The sequence below is a fragment of the Pagrus major genome, chromosome 19 (genome assembly GCF_040436345.1).
Source record: "Pagrus major chromosome 19, Pma_NU_1.0".
NCBI classification, from domain to species: domain Eukaryota; kingdom Metazoa; phylum Chordata; class Actinopteri; order Spariformes; family Sparidae; genus Pagrus; species Pagrus major.
The window spans coordinates 12,557,245-12,575,053 of record NC_133233.1 but is presented as its reverse complement, the minus strand read 5'-3'; the positions used below and the strand labels follow the sequence as shown (position 1 = coordinate 12,575,053).

At 40.9% G+C, this 17,809-nt stretch overlaps 1 protein-coding gene across 1 annotated transcript in view; it reads left to right on the top strand.

Annotated features, from left to right (window-relative positions):
* ofcc1 (orofacial cleft 1 candidate 1) overlaps window positions 1-17,809 on the top strand; it is a 194,271-nt gene that overhangs the window by 116,873 nt on the left and 59,589 nt on the right. Inside the window, exons 8-14 of the mRNA XM_073488057.1 lie at window positions 2,103-2,327; window positions 2,632-2,729; window positions 4,077-4,163; window positions 5,451-5,524; window positions 6,770-6,893; window positions 12,006-12,248; window positions 17,365-17,513. Of these exons, the coding sequence (XP_073344158.1) occupies window positions 2,103-2,327; window positions 2,632-2,729; window positions 4,077-4,163; window positions 5,451-5,524; window positions 6,770-6,893; window positions 12,006-12,248; window positions 17,365-17,513 (1,000 nt within the window). The remainder of the gene's footprint in view (window positions 1-2,102; window positions 2,328-2,631; window positions 2,730-4,076; window positions 4,164-5,450; window positions 5,525-6,769; window positions 6,894-12,005; window positions 12,249-17,364; window positions 17,514-17,809) is intronic.

Here is a 17,809-nt window from a genome sequence, read left to right as displayed (position 1 = left end):
AATATGCTAAAAAAATGTATTTGATTTGAATGAACACTTTTTCTGGTGGCCAGTGTAACTGCTGGTTGCGGTTGTTTGGATCTTGTCTGTTGAATTTCGCACTTTAGAACCAATTGTGTCTTTTAATTTTCCGGGTGACATATTTATAAAAACGTTTTAACATTATGAAATCAAATTACCATTCGAAGCAGTGGCCACAGTGTTTTAAATGATGTAATGGAGTACGACCATCTTTAGGCGCAGTATCTTCAGGAATAGCTTATAAAGAACCCAGACATAAATACGACGCTACATTTTCCACTAACATTGAAAGCAGCACTGACATAGAACAAAGAATGAGACTAGAAACGGACCCAAACTACTAGTCAGTGCTTTCTAAGCACAGCCATTGTCTCACAGTAGGCGTGCCTTTTCTCATTAGCTCAGTTTCATTTAAATATGTAGCCAACCAGGCAACATTGAGGTGGTTTAAGCTTAGCATTGTTCTGGGTGAAGACAGTCGCACCAGATCCTGTTGACATGACGCACATCTCCCTTGTAATTCCAGCGCACAAGTGATGGGTTTAGGCCCGCTTCAACACGGTAGAATTTAGCCGGCTCGTATTATTTGCCATTGTCTCGGATTTAGCTGTACCACCGAGATTAGCAGCCCCATCCATTGTCCTGGAATGTTCATGAAATCCCACAGAAAAGTAAAGAGGATCTTGGATTAACAGTCCCTCCATGCAATAGGCTGAGACAGGGAAGGAAAGAGAGAGAGGAAGAGAGAGCTCCTACTTCTGTACTGTTGGAGTCCAACTGCAGCGACTGCCAGTAAGCACTTCACCGAGCTACAATAGACTTCAAGACAATCACCTTATGCTGTTGTATGGATGCCTCCCACCGGTGTAGGCCGCAAGTCTTCTTTGCAGCGGCAGAACCGGCTCAGTGTATGTCAGTACTGATCCTGACATCTTGTGACTGCTTCTCAGGCTTTTGTCTCGGCTTTTACAGCCTGCTACAAAGCACCATACATATTTCACAAGAAAGAGACAAAGTATTAATGAAATGGACAGTGGCCAGTGCTGTAGACAGTTTTTTTCAGGAAAAAAAAAAATTCCTGGAGAAATCCCCTCTGTCTGTCTAAGATCTTCAGTTCCTCCTTTTTATCTCGATAAATTCTATTGCTTTGGCTCGGAGATGAAAGAACAGAACTGGCTTTCTATTCATTCTAGTTCTCTGTAAGGCGTGAGGCATTGATATCAGCTTCTATGTGAAAAGCATTAGGCAGTGATAACGGCTTTGGCTGTTACACATATTGGACTGCACACGTTGAATACACAGATGCTCAAAGAATACCTCACACTTTTTACCAATGAGGCGGTGCAGCCAGACTGAAAAGGCACACAGCTAGCAGGTTAGCTGCTGGTGATGATGCTTCTCGGCTTTCGGTATTGAATTCTGGGTTACTAAATAAAAACTAGTTCACAGAAAACTTTTCTGTCAATTTGTTGTGGAGGTTGGTGAGTAAAAACATCAACACTCTCCTATTTGTTTTTACAAATTGGCTTAAAGTCACAGTCGTGTTAAAACCCTTCCTACATCTTCCTTTGCTTCACTGCATAGAAACAGTTCAGTTCAACCGCATGTACCCTACCTACACCTGCTCTTAAGTTAAACATCCTGTGGTTGATTTCATTATCTAATTCCAGTCATGCAATTTGTCTAATTTTTGCATGATTTTGGATAAATGTTATGAGATATTTTAGCATATTAGCAAAAAAAAAAAAAAAAACAACACAAAAAAAGCAGCAAAGAAAGCTAATGTGCCTGTTTTTAACTAAGACTCTGCTTCACTATGAATTTGCCAAGATCATGATTCAAGGAATAATAAATCCTATTAGCTTGGGTGTAAACATGATACTTTGATGAGTTACTGTTTTCAGAGCACATCATTGTCCACCTGCATACATGTCTGTATACACAAACTCATCTCAGTGTGTCTGTTTCTGGATGCGGTAAGTATGCGCATCCATCAGTATGTGTGTGTCTGGTTTGTGTGTGTGTGTGTGTGTGTGTGTGTGTGTGTGTGTGTGCATGCCCACTGATGCGTAACTCTCCAGGTACGCTGCTAGCCTCCAGGGATGAGGAGGTGTTGGAGGTGAAGGCGGGTGATCCGGTGCTTCAGCGGCGACTGCTGCTCCACGGTGGTGGTGATGCCTCGGGCTCCAGGCCCTCCCAGGCCCATACCATTGCCAAAACCCAGGCTGGGGCTGGTGCTGGGCTGGGAGGAGAGGCTGGACTCGAAGCAGGGAGGATGGTAATGGGCAGAGAGAGCACTGTAAAAAGTAATGCTATGCTTTTATTTGTTTTCATATTTAATTTCTTACGTTTAGAGGCATTAAGGTAGTATGTTATTTTGTTACACTAAGTAGAGGATGATGGTATAAAATGCATTTTCTTTGCACATCCATGATCTAAAATCCATTATGAAAGCCAGCAAGGAATGATTCCAGGAACTTGTACACATTTTTGTAAAATTCTTTAAAAAATCTGAGGACACACACAAAGAATTACGCATAACGCTGTGGTAACATTTCATTTTTGATAAATATAATAAGATTTCTGACACTTCTTCACTATTTCTTGCAGTGAGGACAGCTAAGGAGGTGATCCCCCACTACGCCCAGCAGCTGAGGGAGCGTGTGCGGCCTGACATGATCACGCTTGGCAGCCTTTCACTGCAGCAGGTCAGCGCTACAAAGAGGAATATCTGTGTCATCATCCCATATTCACCAGCACATCAGCCATGTCCATTATGCTGTGTATCAGTGGCTTGGGCTAATGGACGTAGGGCGCATGCATGTGCGCGTGCGTTCATTTGTTGTTTTGTCTATGTGTGTGAGTGTTTCTAATTTTCTTTTCTCTTTCTTTCCATATTTGCCCCACTTTTTTGTCCCCAACCCTTTTTCCCGCCGCTACCTTTATAAAAAGTTCTGCATTTGATTTTGAGCGCAGATGGTTTGAATCTCAGCTGAATGCATTCATGTGAAATAGCTTTTTTTTTTGTAGAACATGCATTCAAGGTTAGATCACTCGGCTCAGAATGTGCGGATGGATTTCGACGATATAATCTATGCTACATATGATATCCTCACACAATTATCTTATTTGTGGAAACTGTTTTGTTCTGTCTTTGAACTTTGTTGTGCATTATTATGCATATTTCTTTCTGACAGAAGCTGAATTTCCCTGATTCTTTACCCGTCTTATGGTCTTTTCAGGAAAAAATGGAGCGTGACTACTTTTTTATTTTCCGACTCGAGAGTAGGGATATTGTCAGCTAGCGTCGAGATTTGAAGCTCCTTTCAAAACAAGTGTTTGTATTCCATCAGTCAGAAAAGAAATGGGAGAGGATACACGGGGTTTCCATTGTGTTGGCAAATCTAGAAACCCAGAAATTAACGCATATGTAAACAGAATGCAGAACTTCTATCCACTGTATTTTTAGTTATAATCTCGCTTGAAAAGGGAGTAGGAGTATCAAATTATATGAATAGAAAGTCAACGTAATTGGGAAAAAATGGTTCAACAATGTCTCAATATCACTTGGAAGCCACAGCAACAGTTGACTCATCCTCCCCTACTGGATAATCAGTGGCGTCTGCTGTGTACTGTATCAGTATTGGGATCGGTGTTATCTTATTCTGCCATAATATGTATGCGCTCTCCTACTGTTTCCACACCCACCTCCCATTGAAAGCACATTATCCACCAGAGATTTCACATCTATTTTAAAAATAATAGTGTTTTTCTTCTTTCTCTATTCTGCCGTACAAAGCCTCTACAGGGCGAGACGCTGTCACTTAGCAGTGTCAATGTGTCTGAATGGGGAGTGTGAATGTGCTGACTGAATGTAAAACCGGCAGAAATACTCATCAAACGCTACATGTCTTTAGGGCCTGGCTCAGTATCGATTGCCTGCAGATTGCATTACAGTTGCTCCTTGTGCTTAATTCTGCCATTATGGTGCACTGCACTGTTTCATAAAGCTGCATCCAAAGAAAGTGTGCATGTGTATTTACACGTATTTTCAGCAAGCGGCTCAGAAGGGACCACTGAAGAGGAGTGAGTGGGCAAAGAGAAAGGAGAGACTAATGGCCTTCTTCACTGGGGATGTTAAGGTAAAGGCACATGCACTGTACACTGTGTGAAGGATGTGTTGCTTTTTCTAGTTACAGGCCAAATCTTATGCTTAAAGGGACAGTTCACACCAGAATTAAGATTTTTCTCATACCTGAGGTGCTATTTATCCATCTAGATTTTTTTTTTTTTTTTTTTTGGGCTATTGTGCTGAGTTTGAGTGTAGATATCAGCCATAGAGATATCTGCCTTTCCTCGAATTTAATGGAATACATTTTATTCAAGAAAATCAACAGACTCTACATGTGGGCGAGAGGCTAACTAAGCTAAAAAAAAAAAAAAAAAGCTTGCTAACATTGGAGGTTAGCTGAGAAGTACGCCATTTTTGTTTACATCCTTGTTGATGAGTAGATACACACTTCCATCTGCGCGGTGTTTTTGCTGGTGCGTGCAGTTCGGTAAAAAAGAAAATAGTTCTCACATGAAACTTCTCACAATAGAGTCTGTGGATTATTATGACTAACTGGAACATGATCTCAGGAAAAGAGACATCAGTGAAGAGTTTTTCAAATGTATTCTTCAACACAAGCCGCGTGCCATCTACTTCCATTATATTTGAGAGAAGACAGACATCTCTGTGGCCATTATCTCCAAAACTCGGCAACTCGCACCAAAATCATCTAAAAAGTAGAAATATGCAGGCTTGGGTAGTAACAGAATACATGTAATGTGATTATGTAATCAGGATACCAAAAAAGGTAACTGTATTCTGTGAAAGTTACAGGAAAAAAGATTTAATTAGATTACTGATACATTCAGTAACAGGGGATTATTAACAGGATTACGATTTCAAAATAAAGACTGATTACCATGCACATATAATAAAACAAATACACAAGTGTGTATTCTGACAGAAAAACACTTTATTTGCATAATGTTTTGTATGGAAGTAATCCAAAAGTCATGGAAGGTAATCGAGTTACATGACTTAATATTGTTACATGATATTGTGATACTTGGATTACGTTACTGACTACATTTCTTAAGAGGTAATTAGTAACTGTGTCAGAATACCTTTTTAAAGTAACCCTCCAAGCCTTGTACAGGTAAGAGTAAAAATATGTATTTTAAATTTTGGGGTGAACTGTCCCTTTAACTGCTAATTTTTTTCTAAATGTTTCATAACAGCCAATCAAAGAAAATAATAATTTCTTACATTATAATTCAGTGTGATGTGGTTTAAATTAAACTGTCAATTAGCTGATAATGTAAATGAAGGCCAACACATTAACAATGTTTGTTAACACATCCACTTGAATTTTTCAAAGGAGCCTCATTCACAAAGAGACGAGACAGTCAGAGAAGCACCACAGCAGCCCAGACTGAACACGCTGCTTCAGTGGTGAGTCCAGCCCATTTCATATTTCTCTCCATATGTACAATTGATGTCACATGACTGTAATCATTAATTGTGCGAAAAAGCATTTGTATTCCCACTGACATTCGTGAAGTCATGTAATTCATATGTCCTCTGCATGGCTTCTCCCGTCGACAGGCATTGCATTGTGGGTAGTATGGCTCCAGGGCGCAGAAATCTGTCCATGTCATTGGGCTCGGAGGCGCATCAATTCTGGGTCCATCCACTTTAGTCTGAGATCACACATCAAATCTCGCAGCGAGAGCCCCGCGGGCAGTCAGCTTAGCATGTTTAAGTTTTTAGTAATTATGGACTACCATGCCGGCTGACATGATAAAATCAAGAAACTACTGTACACATCAGTATCTTCTCTCGTGTTTGGTTGTTTCATGGGTGGGTGGTAGTCGGACACCAGCTCTGTCAGATGAATGTGGTTCGGAGTTTAGCGAGATGACCTCCTCTCGACAGCCTTGAACCCTGTAAATTCCTTCTGATATCAATGGTGGGTGGCTATTAGACATGGGAGACTTTCTACGCATCACCTAGGGCTACATCTGCCTGAAATTTAATGAGAAATGATTTCACTTTTTCTCTCCCCACGCCTATGAACGAGGGAAAAAAATAAAAAAATAAAGAGAAGAGACGCGGAGCTGACTTGTGGTTTTTGTAACAAATGTGTAATTCATTTGTTTCCACTGTTTCTGATTTAATGGAGGTCGAGTAATTGCATTAGGAAGCGCATTGTGCCTTGTTGTGAACTGATGAAAGCACATGTAATACTTTTGATAGGCGAACAGAGAGGAGGGAGAGAGGGAGAGAAAGGAAAGAAAGACCCAGTGCCTGCCTTTGATGCCGAGCATTTATTTGCTGAATTATCCTTCCTTTTACAAGCATCTTATCCCCAGTCACAGGCAGGCCAGGGCCCCTGTGATATTGCTTTATTTTGAGGAATTAAGAGAGGTGGCGAGGAGACAGAGCGAAGCAACCGCTTATTACATTACCACTGATAAGATTGAAAGGCCGAGAAAGGCAGAGAGAGAGTGAGAGAGGGAGAAAGAGAGGAAGAAAGAGAGAGAAACAGGGACCCAGTGGAAAGTGTTTTGTTGTGGTGTTATTAGATTGCGCTGCTGTTGGCTACAGAGTGGAACAACAGAGAGTCCAAAATGCAGGTGGCTGTTAACAGGGTTAGCTCCTCATGTTCGTGTGTGTTGTATATGTTTGTGTGTCTAGCAGCGGCACCATTGAAAGCCCGTCACTCAGAGCACTGGGGGAAGGCCAAGAGGAAGCGACGGCCAAATACGGCCAGATGACAGAGCTCCCAGAATCCTCCTCTTCGGCGTCACGGCTGTGGCAGGTGAGATCTGTTTGCGGCTGTTGACTGAGAAACGAATCCGTGGGAAAGCACACAAACAGGAAGTGACATACCCCTTAATCCGAAAGAAGGTTGTTTCACAGGAGGAGATATTGATCCAGAAGTGCTTCCAAAAAAAAAAAAAAAAAGGAGGCAGGGGTGTTCAAAAACAGTGAAATGATGTAATTATGTGAAATCCTGTGATGAATGGGACCTGTTAGAGAATTGGAAAATCATATCCCTTTTTTTTTCTAGTTTTTCGAATTCCTTCACTCCTTTCATTACACCGACGGGAACTGTATGTGCACATGCCTACACAAAGGCACGCACAGGCACTATACAGCGCTAAGCTAAAGGCTTTCATATAGGGAATGCTAACCATCCAGCCACAATATTTTTTATACAGTCTATAAAGATTTTTTTCCCCCGCCTTGTGTGAATGGTGTTTGTGGTTTTAGGAATCTAAGTAGGAGGGAGAAGGAGTCTTTGGAGATGAAAAAAGGGGAACAGAGGGAGAGGAGAGAAAAGAGAACCAAGTGGGGAAAAAGAGAGAAGGAAGCTGCAGCTTTAGCGGTAGCATCACCAGCTGTGGGAGGAGTGTGCTGTTGTGTTGCATCTGGGGATGAGGCTGCCATGCCACCGTGCTGGCTTAAAGATGTAATGAATCTTCAGTCGGGGGCTTTCCTTCCAGGGTGACAACTGGCTTTGAGGAAGGTTGTAAATGCAGGGGAGATTGTGGTATAATTCCTCAGACTGGCGTTTGTGCCCCCCAGTCACCATTCGATTATCTCCCAAATTGCTGTGTTTCACTGAGATAAAGATTTTTTATGGCTTGCTGACTTGAAACAACCGGCACAGGCAGAATAGGGGGCAAAAGAGGGAGAGGGAAAAGAGAGAAAGAGAGAGAGAGAGAGAGAAAGCAATGGCCAAACCTGCCACGCATAGTAATTTCCTTTGGTAAATGACAAAATCTTTGTTTATATGACATTTCCCTAAAATTACTGCAGCGAGATGAATCTGAAATATAAAATGTCACATTTGGCATGCAAAACTATGAAAATATATTTCTGTGCAAAATTCATGGAGGCATTTAATTTAGAACGTGTTTAATAACTAAGGCAGCCTGCATCAGTAATCCTGCCCGGAGGTCCCAAAAAGATTGTCATATTTATTCTCTCCTTTCTTCACCCCCCTCCTTCATTCCGAAGCCAAAAAATTTTAAGGGTAAATGTTCATTGTTAATTAAGATTTACTAATTAAAATGAAAATAATTAACGAGAAAGCTTAATCTCTGAATATTAGCCCATACTTAGAAAGAAAGGAAGTTTTTGTATGTGGCATTTCCTGTCTCTATTAAGAGTGCATTTTGTGATCAGTCAATGTGTGGAAAGCCCTGAAAAGATATTTCAGCGAAAGGACGGCCGCTTGCCAGCAAAACCACGGAGGATCCCTCGCTGGAGCCTTTGATCTCATCTGTAGGAGTGCTGTAATGTTATGGCACTTTAGGCACAACTCAGGCTTGGGGCAAACAAACCACCTCTGATATGGAAAATTGGCTCACTTCACCTTTTACCTTCGCCTTGCTGTCTTGACTGTCTGTTACGACGCCTGTGCAAGCATGTGGGCCAGATAATAACAATACCTCTTAAAGACATACATAGTGCAAATTGGACACCAGTGTGATTTTATTGTTTTGTTGTTTCTTTGCCTCTTTTTTACTCCTTTCTCCTCCTCCTCCTCTTCCTTTCCATTCTGCGTGCATGCATCTCATTCCAGTGTGGGGGTTTGGAGGCCTCCATCACCTCCTCCCAAATGTGAGATGTGTGGGCTAAACCGCTTTGCCACCAATTATACTAATTTCACTTCTGCCTAAATTGTTTTTGTTGTTTTGGTATGCAAAGATGCTCACAGTGGGGAGATTGAGGGGCATTACTGCGGGGCTCAGCACACACCTTCCCCCCTTGCAGGCTGGCAGAGCGATGGGCACCGCCAGCCGCTGCTAGGTGAATGTGTGTGTGGTGTATGTGAAAGGGATAGGGACACTCTCAGTATACTGTACAGTAGAACAAACAGTGGATACAGTGTATGAGTGTGTATGTGTGAGCACATGTAGCCCCTGAATGCTACTATGCCATCGATTGGTATTGAGGGCTTTAATTGCCAGACACTCAAAATTTGCCTTAGGGAGTTGGTCAATACGGGGTAAATTTGAGTACATAAAATAAATGGGCATTAAGAGATGCAGCTTAGATAATCAGCTAAAAATAAATACGTGCACTTAAAAGAGGGAGGGACAGGATAGGATATGATGGATTGGAAGGAAATACGATGGGATGGGATGGGATGGGGTGGAATAGTGTGGGTTAGGATAGGATAGGTTAGGATAGGATAGGATTCAGAGGTGGAAAAAGTACCCAGATCTTGTACTTAAGTAAAAGTAGCAAGACCACAGTGTAGAAGTACTCAGACACAAGTAAAAGCTCTGCATTTCAGTTTTATTTTTATTCTAGTAAAAGTATAAATGTATTAGCATCACAATATACTTAAAGTTCCAAAAGTAAAAGTACTCTTTATGCAAAATTCTGAATAGTGAATATTGTGTTTTTGGAATTCTTGATGTATTAATATATTCAGCACTTTCAAGTTGAAGCTGGTGGTTTAACTACTCTATATAGTTTAGCAGATGAATTTCCCATCATAAAGTATAATCTTAATCTGCAGTATTGTAAAGTAACTAGTAACTTAAATTGTCCAAGCATTTTTGTGGAGTAAAAAGTACAACATTATTATCAGTGGTGTAGAAATATAAAGTAGCAAAAAATGGATATAAAAAGTACCTCAAAATCATGTATAAATACAGTGGTTGAGTGAATGTACTACACCACTGACACTGATGGGTTGTATATGTATGTTAGGATGGAACAGAAGAGGAAAACAAAAGGAAATTATGGGAATTGATCAATTAGGATTAGAGCAAGACCGATACTTGATTTTTGGGGCCGATGCCGTTATCAATATTAGGAAGTAAAAAATTCCAATAATGACATTTAGGCCGATATACACACATCTTTTGCAATGATCATTCAAATGTAGTTATCTAACACTTGTAACAAAGATATGTATCAGAGGCAAGATATTTTACAGTTAGACAGAAGACTTTATTGTCTAAAATGATACCAGTGCACTAAAACAGTAAACTTGCCGGAAATGTATCAATTATAAATATCTGAAGCATCTTTCTCTGAAAAACAAAATCTTCATATTGGCAAATATTGGAAATTGGTCAACATTAACACCAATACCAACATATCTGTGATAGGCCAATATCAGCTGATTTATCAGCTGGGCTCAAGGATAGCAATCTGCCAACTTGATTATGATATTTGTTGTACTAAAGTGGTCTGATGATCACAGTTAAATTCAGCTAAAGAGGTCATGAAAATAATCAAGACCCATATTCTGAGGCCCCTAATGTCCATATAAAATGGCAATCTGCCCAGTAATCTTGGCCTCTGCTAGATGAACAAATGGCAGGACAAAATGTCCCACCAGCCAAATAATGGATCAACCAACATTGCTAATTGAAGATTAAAAAAACATACAAATGGTGATAAAGACCAAGTGACTCTGTTTAAGCCAGATTGACTTTTCATTCAGTGCTGTTCAACAGATGCCATAGGGGACAAAAGACTGAATATGCATTTATATTGTTCTCTGATTATGTTTCAGAAAAACACTAAACGTTCTAGCCAGCATACCCTGTTACTCATCCTAAGCCCTAAAAAAGAGGCACATGTCACCCAAACAAACAAGCAAATAAACAACAAGTGGGCTGATGTAGCCTGAAGGTTAGTGGGATGAGCTCGCTACCAGGAGGTTGGCGTTTTGAAACTTTTATCTGAATGGGCAATATGGCGGGGGGAAAACAAATATCACTCTCAACTTCGATAACAAGCAATGCTGATGTGCCCTTGAGCAAGGTACTTAACAGAGATCAGTAGATGCAGGCCTGCAGCTGTACTGGGCATGTCTTACATGTGTGACTGTTTGACTGCATGTGGACAAAGACACCTCCCTTGTTCAGTAAACACCTGAAGTAAACAAAAAAAATGACTCCACCCAAAAGTGTGGACTTGCGTCATCAAATACGTAGTTTTGGGGATTGAAAACAATAAATAACTATTTAGAGGTTATCAGTGCTTGTCTCACACAGTGGCTCTGCTGTTTTATCTCCAGATGTGCATCACAGCTAATAATACAGGGGAAAGTTTTTTCTGTGCCTACAAGGCAAGGAGAGTGGATTGCTGATGAGAAGAACTGTGAAAAATGGGGGAAGTGATAAGTAACCAAGCTTTATTTACATAGCACTTTTCCAAACAGTAGTTACAAAGTGCTTGACAGAAGTAGTGGTGCAGGGGCAGTGCAGATTAGATAACATAACTGTTGGCAGCATTTACAACTGTGGTCAATATGGTAGCCTCGTAGTGTCAACAAACTGTTTGTCTTAGAAGCAGGTTAGCTGTTTACTTAGGTAGGTGTGTGATTGCTGTAGCTGATGTTTAAGTGGTAACTTGCAACATCCGGCTAACAGACTTAACAGCATTAGCTTGATACAGCTGACGAGCGCAAATAAATACTGACACTTTGGTCTTACTGTGATTATTTTCAGGATATGTGTCTCTGATAAGATACTAATATTTGTAGAAGGTTGTCCTGTTTCAATTCAGATGTGGTGTGACACAATGTAAAAAATACATTTTATAAAAAGGGTACGAATCATATACTTAAGTCCTGATTAACTAATACACGACTCCTGATGATTTAATGCATGAATTAATACAGGATATATCATGAATTCTTGTAGCTTACCATGAACAAATTATCAGGTCACCATGATTATAAGAGATTTGTTCACACTTAATAGATTTTGTTGCATATCAATAAATGTATGTAGAAACTGTGATTAACATTTGCTAACTGATGATCTTGTAAGTGTGAACTAATCACATAAAGCCATTCAGTTAACCATTACTTAAATATATGAGTTACACACTTTTTATAAAGTGTTACGAATATTGCAATCAAATCTCGTGTTCCTCAATTTGTGTATTACAGGTGAACTACAGCACCACTCCCCAGCCTGTGGAGGTCTGTGTGTGTTGCCTAAGAGCCGCCAGAGACAAACTACCCGGGGGCCTCTATACTGTCAGTGTGTCCCTTCACAGCCGTCTCGGGGGTCCAGCTCTGGCATGGTGCAGCGAGAAAGAGCAGCGACAATGGGTGGTGTCCACCCAGCCAATCAAGCATCGCGGCCGCTTCTACGACACTGATCTGCACATTAACCAGAGCCTGTTCATGGTGAGCAGTTTTTTAAAGAGATGTTGGACAAAAGCAGAAAATTTTACAAGCTAAAATATGAATGGTTATGATACTGGGAAGATAATACAGAAGACATCAAAAACAACTAGCAATCAATTTCAGTTCAAATAGATTTCTTTAATTTTAAAGGTCCCATCTTATGCTAATTTTCAGGCCCATACTTTTATTTTGGGTGTCTACTACAAAATGTTAACAAGCTTTAATGTTTAAAAACATTATTTTCTTTATTCACCCTCTGTCTTAATCTTTAGTGCCTGTCTCTTTAAGGTCCCCCCCTCCTGAAAAGCTCAGTCTGCTCTGATTCGTCGGCTCTCACAGGCCTGAGCAGGGACCGCATACCGGGTTTTCCGGATCAGCTCTGCTGGTGTTTTTACAACCACAGCTGTGCTGGGGGCGTGGCTAAGGGCGGAGACTGAATAGTTGTGACATCACAATCTTACAGAAGTCCTGACAGCTTGTTTGAAGACAAAGTTTCAGAATACGGGCTGTGTGTATTTCTGTGTGGATTTAGCATTTTTATAATTGACAGTGTTTACATAGCACCTACACCTGCTTTGCAATTAAAAATATATGCAAATCTCACTTATATATATATATTATGTATGTATGTATGTATGTATTAGGGGTGTCACGATTTCGATTTTTTATCGAAATCGATCGAAATTACGTCACGATCTCGAGCATCGAAGTCAAAGAGAGGATCGACGATCCCCCCCCTCCCCGTGTACAAAGCTACGCACACTACGCAAAGTTACGCAAATGACGCAGCACATTGTAGCCGACGCCGCTAGTTACCTATCCTGCAGGTTATGACACGATGGCGAGTGCAGATAAAGGAGGAGACGCGGCACCGGAGCTTGAAGCAGCTCCTGCTTCTCTTAAATCACATGTATGGAAATATTTTGCGTTCCCGGTGAGTTATGTCGACGACGTTCGCGTTGTTGACAAGAAGACCACAGTGTGTAAGATATGCTATGCGCGTGTACCATACCCGGCCACGGGAAACACTACGAACATGGCAGGACACATTCGCCGGCATCACAAAGATGTAGATTTGACAGCTGGGAAAGCACCATCACTGGTCCAGCCAACTATTCAATCCTCGTTTGCAATAAAACTTCCACAGACCTCAGCTCGCGCAAAAGCTATAACTAGCGCTATAGGGCTATTTATAGCAGCAGACCTGCAGCCTTACTCGGTGGTGGAAAACACGGGATTTAAACATTTAATTAGCGTACTTGAGCCACGCTACAGTATGCCCAGCAGGTCGCATCTTACAACAAAAGTGGTTCCCTCCATGTATGAAGACGTTAAAGAAAAAGTTGTGAGGGGTCTGAGCAATGCAGAGTTAGTTGCCTTAACAACAGATGGCTGGACCTCAAGAGCAACTGAGAGTTACATCACCGTCACAGCGCACTACGTCAATAAAGATTGGGAGATTGAAAGTCCAGTCCTTCAAACTCGCCCCATCTATGAAGCACACACAAGTGATAATCTGGCAGAAGTGCTAAAGGAAGCGTCTCATTGTTGTTTGTTTTTGTTGTTGAAAACAAGATTGTTACCTTTATATTGCAAATAAATAATTTAAATTTGACCATTAGTGCCTAATGTGATACATTATGGAAATTGCATCACTTACATGTAGCCCAACTTTTGAAATAAGATTTACTGTACAAAATTTGATGAATAAAACCAATGATCGTAGACTAGACTAGTCTGAAAATAGCATAGGCGTCTGTGCTGTAAGAAAAAGAAAAAAATCGAGAATCGAATCGAATCATGACCCTAAAATCGAAAATCAAATCGAATCGAGGATTTGGAGAATCGTGACACCCCTAGTATGTATGGATGGATATATAACCAACCAGTAATTGGTTTGCAGTCACATTCACAATAGAGATTGTAGACTTGAAAGGGAACAGAAGTGACTCTGGCCACTAAAGAGATCTGCATTTACTGATACTGGTAACATGTTCCTTTCCTCAGTTGACACTAATATGTTTTTATTCAACAAGGAAAGGACCAAATCAGGTTGTGATTTGTTACTGTGAAATTTTATTTAATAACAACCCCTTTATTGATATGATGCTTGGGGATGCTGCTTTGAATATTTCTTTTATTTTTTCGGGAATAAATATAAAACATGTCTTATCTGAAAGTAATTTTGACACTGAGTTACCCTTTATTAAAACACGCTCACTTCCAATGAAATGGACAAACCCTTTGTTGCGAAATTCAATGGAAAATTTTAGTAAACCGCGATCTTAAAAACAAACAGTCCCCCCAGATTAAAGCAAACAATAAAAACATGCTGTACTAATACAACAGAACCTACCATACTGCATGTTGAGTCTTTTATTTTTGCCAAAGCACTTCCAAATTCATCATCCTCTTTCTGTTGTCTTTGGTTTCATCAGTTGCAGTGAAGACGGAGCAGTTTCTAGATTGAAGGGGTTATGAGAAGTTATATTGCTGTAAAAAGACGGCATATGAAAATATGCCACACACAGCCCCTAGGTTTTGCTCCAGGGATCTCCATATGAATAAAACAACAACTTTTTCAAACATGACATTTAATCCATGCATGTAAATCAAACCCAAGATCAATTATTCATTTATATAAGGAAGTAATGTTTTATTGGAATGAAAATGAAGTACAAATGCATTGAAAAATTTAGTGTCTGTTCTACATGTCTTTGAGTTGAGCTGGATCGGCGGGGATAAAAGAGGACATAGAAAACTTGGGCAGAATTGACTAAAATGTAATATTTTGGGAGAGTATTAAGAATCTCAACCTCCATTTCCAGTGCATAGTAAAAGACTCAACATGTTTTCACATTTGGTCCTTTGGATGAAACAACACAGCAGATTACATTAGATGAGATCTATACACATTTCACAACCACTTTCCTAAACCTCTTGATATGAGGGAAAACATCCTCTATAGAAGCTGCGCTAATCTCAAAAAACCCACATAGTCGTTTTAGACGGCCGATATTGACCAGTGGATTAGAAATCTCTGTTTAGGTTTATTCACTGACGATGTGCGCACAGTACCAAAGACTCACAAGAGAAACCTTAAAACAGAAGCCACTAAATCCAGTGTCCCTCCTGATCCCATAGAGTTTTGTTACAGGCTCAGAAAGGGCTTCTACAGTGTTCTGATGGCAACTCTAAAGGCCTTAGCTGGAGCATTTAGCACATGTGGACACTGTCAATGTGCTGGTGGGCGTATTCATTGAGCTCGAGCCTCCTGATAATATTGTCTCCGGCTCCCATCAAAACATAAAGAACGGGGTAAAAGCTGGCACAAACTGAATGCAGACCTGGGATCTGATTCAGAGGTAAAAAAGGTTTAAGTATGGCATGCTAAATGCCTCATGTCACTCTTCCTTCCCTCCTCTCCTCCTCGCCAAACCCTCGGCTGCGCTTTATAGACAAACCTGTTGTTGTCGTCCTCATTGATAGCGGTGGAAACGCTGATCAGATTTGTCTGAGACTATCAGGATTGGCTTGGATGTTTTTCTCTCTCTCCCCTTGCCCACACTATAGCGTGCGATTTCAGGAGTGCTTGCAGTGCCTTCTAAGAGGAAATGAGGAATTAGTGATGGTAAGGGGAAGCCAGGAGCTTATTTTCCTTTCCTTTCCTTTCCTCCCTCTCTCTCCTTCTCTTTTTTTTCATTCGCCCTTTGTCTTGTGTGTCTGGGTTTGGATTTAGACAGAAACAGTGCAGTTCAGTTGGAGATGTCTTGGATATGCTGGCAAGTGGGAACACTTCTGAGAAGTCAGGCTCACAGTCTTTGTGCAGTTTTTACACCAAATGGGAGAATGTGCAGTATAAAGATTCCACATTTTAATATTAAAGGGGGATAAAGAATGAGTGAGGAAGACAAGAGGAAAAAGATGAAAGGTCCAAGGAAATGCATACGGAGATCCATGAATTTGTTCTTGTTTCTCTTCTACTTTTTTTTTTTTAATCTTTTGGTGGTCATTGAGGAAGAACTGAGTCATCCTGCACAATGATAGTCACTATTTTTCTTCACTTCTTTTGTGCACACATGCGCTCTTTTTAAAAAAAAAAAACAACAACTATAAAACATCAGTCTGTTTTGAATTAAAGAAGATGTTTCTAATGGCTTAAGCGGCTCCTCCTGCAAACACAGGAAGTGAGAAAACCTCTGAAGCACATCATCCAGTCTCGCAGTAACACTTCCCACGTACACATATGCGGCAAAGAGCGCACATGTCAGCATGCAGGCACGTCGCACATATGCAATCGCGCATGCACACAAATTACTATTTATGCGGGTCATATTTCTTACAGTAAATGAATAATATGAAATATCCTCAATATCCATAATCCGTGATATTATGCCATAAATTTGTGTCCTGAGTCAGACACTACTACCCATCATTTCGCAGGTGCATACCAAAAGCAGATTATCGGGGGGGTGGGAGGGATACACATGATTTATGTGTTAAAACAAGTCCCCTGCGTTTTCCATTACAACTAATAAAGGGATAAAATATTTCCACCCAGTGATGGATGAAGTGGCACACACCTCACTGTCAGTTCATTTTTTAAGCAAACCCACCGCTCTCCGGGTAAATAAGAATGTATGTGTTTGCCATCGACTGCTAACCACTAACACTTTTTGCTTCATGCGAGATACCCTTAATGTCATCAGTTTGATTGATGGTGGCCTCACCGCGTTGCAAATTCACTAACTGTCAGCTCATAGACTACAACGGAAATCCCAACTTCTCCTCCACCCTGCGATTGATGCAGACAGTCTTTATCATTCCAGCATCTCCTTTGAGGCAATTTGCAGAGCCGGACGGGTAAGAATGGCAGTTAAAACGGCTCTGAAAAGAACATGGAAATAAGTTCAAGGAGGATTCAAGTCTAGGGTGTGGATTAAGTGGCTCCCTGGGGGCTCCTGTCCTGTTTGCTACCCTCTGTGTGTCTGTTTGCGAGCAATATGCTTGCGTCGATGTGTCTGCATATGTGTGCATACGTTGTGTGGGCCTGCAAGCATGTGTGTTCACCTGAGTGGAGCTGTGGCTAACCTTACACCTTTATGTGTGTCTGCAGATCCTACCTGCCGCCCGTGAGGTCATCCCCTCCATGGTGCTGGTGTTCAAACTGATCGCACTACCAGGACACAGCAGCCACATCAGCTCTGCGATGGCTTGGGGGGCATTTCCTGTTTGTGGGCCGAGCCTCGGTCACGTCCAGGGCAGGTGTGTCAAAGGCAGATCGAAGATAGCTGTCGGACCTCAAGGAGTTTGTATTTTTGTATATATAAGTATTTTAGGTCAATAAGCCACCATGAATCCCAGCAAAATGATCCCGTTTTGATGTTCAGATCGAACAACTTATGTGTCTATTTGACATTCACTGCCACTAGACATCACAAAACAAATGCCTCAAACACTTCGTTTTATTAATAAGGTTGGAAAAAAAGAAAATGCATGCTGCTCACAAAACTCAGATCAAACTCCCAAACTATACAGTGCTGATCAAATATGGCTGAAGA